General features: G+C 39.5%; 1 protein-coding gene across 1 annotated transcript; it reads left to right on the plus strand.

The window, feature by feature from the left end:
* The first annotated feature begins 247 nt into the window (after window positions 1-247).
* On the plus strand, window positions 248-3483 carry LOC105702604. The gene is made up of 3 exons (XM_012430282.1): window positions 248-439; window positions 1191-1335; window positions 3200-3483. Exons 1-3 carry the CDS (start codon window positions 248-250, stop codon window positions 3481-3483), a joined length of 621 nt encoding a protein of 206 aa, XP_012285705.1.
* Window positions 3484-4619: the final 1136 nt, after the last annotated feature.

A 4619-nucleotide genomic window follows, 5' to 3' on the forward strand; every position in this document is an offset into this window, starting at 1 on the left:
ATCCCCCTATTAATTTATTCCCACATACTAGGAGCTTTTATTTAAACACTCACCAAGATGGATAGTTAATTCTGGCAGCTAGTACGCCTGGGTCGATCTCTGCCGAGTTTGGAGCACCTTCGGGTGACATCGTCAAAGAGTTGCGAACGCAAATATTAGTCCCGAGGGATCGGGAACGTCGTTACCTAGCCACTGCTCGAGGGCTGATCGATTATCGGTTTTGACGGAATTGGATGATCTTCGCAGGATGATCGGGGCCATGCCAGCCGTGGCGGTTCGCCACGAACGCAGAAGACAGGAGAAGAGGTTGAAGAGACCCAGCCAGCTGTATTTGGGGGGCCAATGGATGCCTCCTCCTCAAGGCTCACCTCCAACTCCGAGTCCTCACGGCCACAACAGCCACCTCGATCCACTTCCGGAGCTCTACCTCTGCGGCAAGGTAAACTTTCTTCTTCGACCACCTACCTACCCAAACCGCCTTTCCATCGACGTGGAAACGCTTCGAGATGTGATCCGATTAGAAACACCCTCCAAGGTGGCCATCCCTTCTCACATTTGCAGGAAGACCCACAAGTTAGAAATATCTTACGAACAATATTTTACTTAACTCTTTGGGATTCTCCCGGCGATCGCGATGGCGGCAAAACGTCCGCCATTGCGATCGCCGGGGGTCTCGCGAAAAACGATAGCGATTATTTGTTAAAAAAGGGCAAATGTAAGACACATTGATCTATTTGCAGATTTCATGCCTACATGCTCCAGTCGTGTGTCCCTTGCTGGGGGGCCGTGGTTCATTTGATCTTACTATAGGCAGTGATTGTACTATAGATAGCGATAAAAGAAAGCAAAATGTAAGATACTTTAATCGTATTTGCAGGTTTCATGCCTGCATGCAGCAGTCGTGTGTCTCTTGTTGGGAGCCGTGGTTCATTTGATCTTACTATAGGCAGTGATTGTACTACATCGTAGTTAGCGATTGTACTATAGATAGCGATAAAAGAGAGCAAAATATAAGATACTTTGATCGTATTTGCAGATTTCATGCCTACATACTGCAGTCGTGTGTCTCTTGCTGGGAGCCGTGGTTCATTTGATCTTACTATAAGCAGTGATTGTACTATAAATAGCGATTTTACTATAGGTAGCGATAAAAGAAAGCAAAATGTAAGATACTTTGATCGTATTTGCAGATTTCATGCCTACATGCTGCAGTCGTGTGTCTCTTGCTGGGAGCCGTGGTCCTTGTGGTTGGATTGGTCCAGCTGGCACCTGGAGCAACGACCACTGACCACAGGTTAGCCCTGCTGGCAGGTGGCACGACTTTGTTGCTCCTTGGTGAGTGAAATAAGGATATAATTAACATTGAATAAAAACAAATCCTTAGCCAAGTTCAAATGCATTAATAAAAATGTTCAAAAATCTGTGCGAGCCTCCTTCGGAAGATTTCTGCCACTGACCCTAGTAGCACAAAATATTTGTCCTATACTTTCTATATATTTAACGAATACCGTACATTTTGTAAATATTTAGCGGACATTTGAAATATTTGCAAAACGTTTACTTTAGAATATTATCCCTATAATATTTATATNGATTCAAACTAAATATGTCATTGAGATTTTCAAGAAATATTTCAGATATCTTCGAATGAAATCCACAAGAAATCTTGAAAAATCTATCGCTTGAGATATTTAGCAAAGATTGCAAAGAAATATTTAGAAATTATTCTATGCTACTAGGGTGTAGTCGATAAATTCAGCTGCATCGTGGAAGACATTTTTTCAGGTCACGCTGTTAAAAACAAAAAAACTGCAATAAATTCATGAAACATATTTTGGAAGCTTTCAGATACGCTGTACCGAATTTATAATACACCCACAGACGTATCTAATACGCGTACTTGTCAATTTTACAAGTTCATTCCAAAAGTTTCTAATAAAATATGAGAAAATGCGAATACGTTTTACAAATTTTGCGTGATTATTTAAATCGTTATGTCGGATTTGTAATTTAAGCGTAACTTTGTATACTTCAGTTGTACGAATTTTGCAGATATTTTAACAGGGTGGACTACCTGAAAAGAGCTTGCGAATTGGAATCCGCCAGATACGTCTCGCTTGCTCTCATATTCACGGGAAATTGCACGTACGTGCAGTCTCGGTACCTTCGAGTAACTATTTCCAAAGGAATTTCTAGTCCTTGGAACGAGAAACTCGCTCCTGCTTCAGGCAGCTGCCTCGAGCAACATTTCTCTGTAACAATTTCCGAATAAAAAGAGCTATTTGCCCAGACGACCGTATTGGTCTTTTTGTGTTCTCTATTGACTTCGTTATGTCTGGAATTCGTATTTCGTTTTTCTTTTTACTATTAAGCAAGGATTCGACATTACGTTCATTTTCGAGTCTCTCTGAGATTGCGTTAATAAATGATTACGAATAAACGTGGGACAATTCTTATATTTTCTTATAGTTAACTTCGCTATAAGGATCATTAAAATAAATCCCCCCGATTAATTTATTCTCACATATTTGGAGGTTTGATTTAAACGCTCGTCAAGATGGATAGTTAACTATCCCTTCAATATAAGGATTATTAAAATAAATCCCCAGATTAATTTATTCTCACATACTTGGAGCTTTAATTTAAACACTTGTCAAGATGGATAGTTAACTATCCCTTCAATATAAGGATCATTAAAATATTTTCCCCCGATTAATTTATTGTCACATATTTGGAGCTTTAATTAAACACTCGTCAAGATGGATAGTTCACTATCCCTTCAATATAGGGATAATTAAAATAAATCCCGCGATTAATTTATTCCCACATACTTGGAGCTTTAATTTAAACACTCGTCAAGGTGGATTAACTATACCTTCAATATAATGTTCATTAAAATAAATCCCCATATTAATTTATTCTCACATACTTGGAGCTTTAATTTAAACACTCGTCAAGGTGGATAGTTAACTATCCCTTCAATATAAGGATCATTAAAATAAATCCCCTGATTAATTTATCCTCACATACTTGGAGCTTTGATTTAAACACTCGTCAAGATGGATAGTTAACTATCCCTTCACTATAAGGATCATTAAAATAACTCACCTTATTAATTTATTCTCACATACTTGGTGCCATATAGATATTTTTAACGGGGCAATTCCTCACAAATGAATGGGAATTTAATTTTCCATAGGAATAATCCTGGCGGGGGTGCGGTGTTACGTCCTGCATTGCGTCCCGTTGCCAGCCGAGTCCCCCGTGGCTACGCCATTGCCACCATCGATGCCGGAACAAGTCCCCGTAAGTGGAGGCACCCTTGACCTCCTGGTGGGCCACCAAAACCAACCGGAAACGGATTCGCTGATGCATTCGGACCACCATCACTCGCACCACCATCACCAGCATCATCACAACCACCACGGGAACCATAAAAAGAAGCGCAGCTCGCAGAGCTCCCACCATTCCGAGGAAGCCTAAAAACCCAGGGCAAGCTACCCCCTTAAAGATTTCAAGATATTTCGACTCCTTTCTAGTACAACTATTTTAGGTACTGTTACGTTCGCAGACAGATAATCAGGGGTCGTGACTGTCGCCGAGGGTAAATAATTTCATAATTAATAAATTTTAAAAATCATTTCCAGTCGAGAATGGAAGTCCTGTAATGCCCGGTTCCACCAACCTCGGTTAAATCATGGATTACCTAACCGCAGGTTAAAGTTAGTATCTAAGCTAATCGTGGGTTAAAAACAAATGTTCCCCACGTTTATTTATATCGGGATTAATTAATTGTGTACACTATTTATGGCAAGTTGCATTGTCGGTTAACGCGTTCGCGTGATTCGCTGATGCTATGATCGACTAGAAAGAAGGATAGATGCTCCCACGAAGTATATATAATAGTATAGTATATATGTGCCCATAATTATGAAAGTGGTCTAAGTCAAAATTAAAAAAAAAATGAGTTTATCAGTTATTTCACGCCATATTATTTCAAACGAAATTAATTCAATGTAATTTCGAAACAAAAAATATATGACTTAGACCACTTTCATAATTATGGGCACATATAAGGTAAGTGGTATATATAAGGAGATTTAACGCCATGTATTGAAATCGTCTTCATTTTAGGGGTCCAAGGTGTCCCGATTTTTCTAATGTGCCGAGAGCGCCTCCTTGATGAAATTTTGCAATTAACAATTATCGTCTGCTAGCGAGTCTGATAGTATTTATCGTGGTAAAATCATCAGTCTGTATGTCATACGCGGATTATCGTTTCACTTTGCGTATTTTAATTGCAATATTAAAAGCATTTTAGGTGACTTACGCCGATAGGAAATTTTATAGTCATGTAGGAGTGGAGTTCCCTCGTTTTCCGCAAGTGGCGCTCGCATCGTTATATCAGAAAAAATAGGAAATCATGGCTCCCGATTCGGAGGCTACTTTCTGTGGAACTAATCATAGGGATTATGTCTCCTTATCCTACTTCATGGATGCGTCCTTGTCGAGACATGAAATCCCCCTAACTTCGTGCAAAAATTAATTTGATAAATGCTTGCTTCAAGAGGTAAAGTTCTTTGGTTAAGAATATAAAATATATTCATGCGTACTTCGAT

This window comes from Orussus abietinus, unplaced genomic scaffold (genome assembly GCF_000612105.2).
Source record: "Orussus abietinus isolate OABI.00-Male unplaced genomic scaffold, Oabi_2.0 scaffold239, whole genome shotgun sequence".
NCBI classification, from domain to species: domain Eukaryota; kingdom Metazoa; phylum Arthropoda; class Insecta; order Hymenoptera; family Orussidae; genus Orussus; species Orussus abietinus.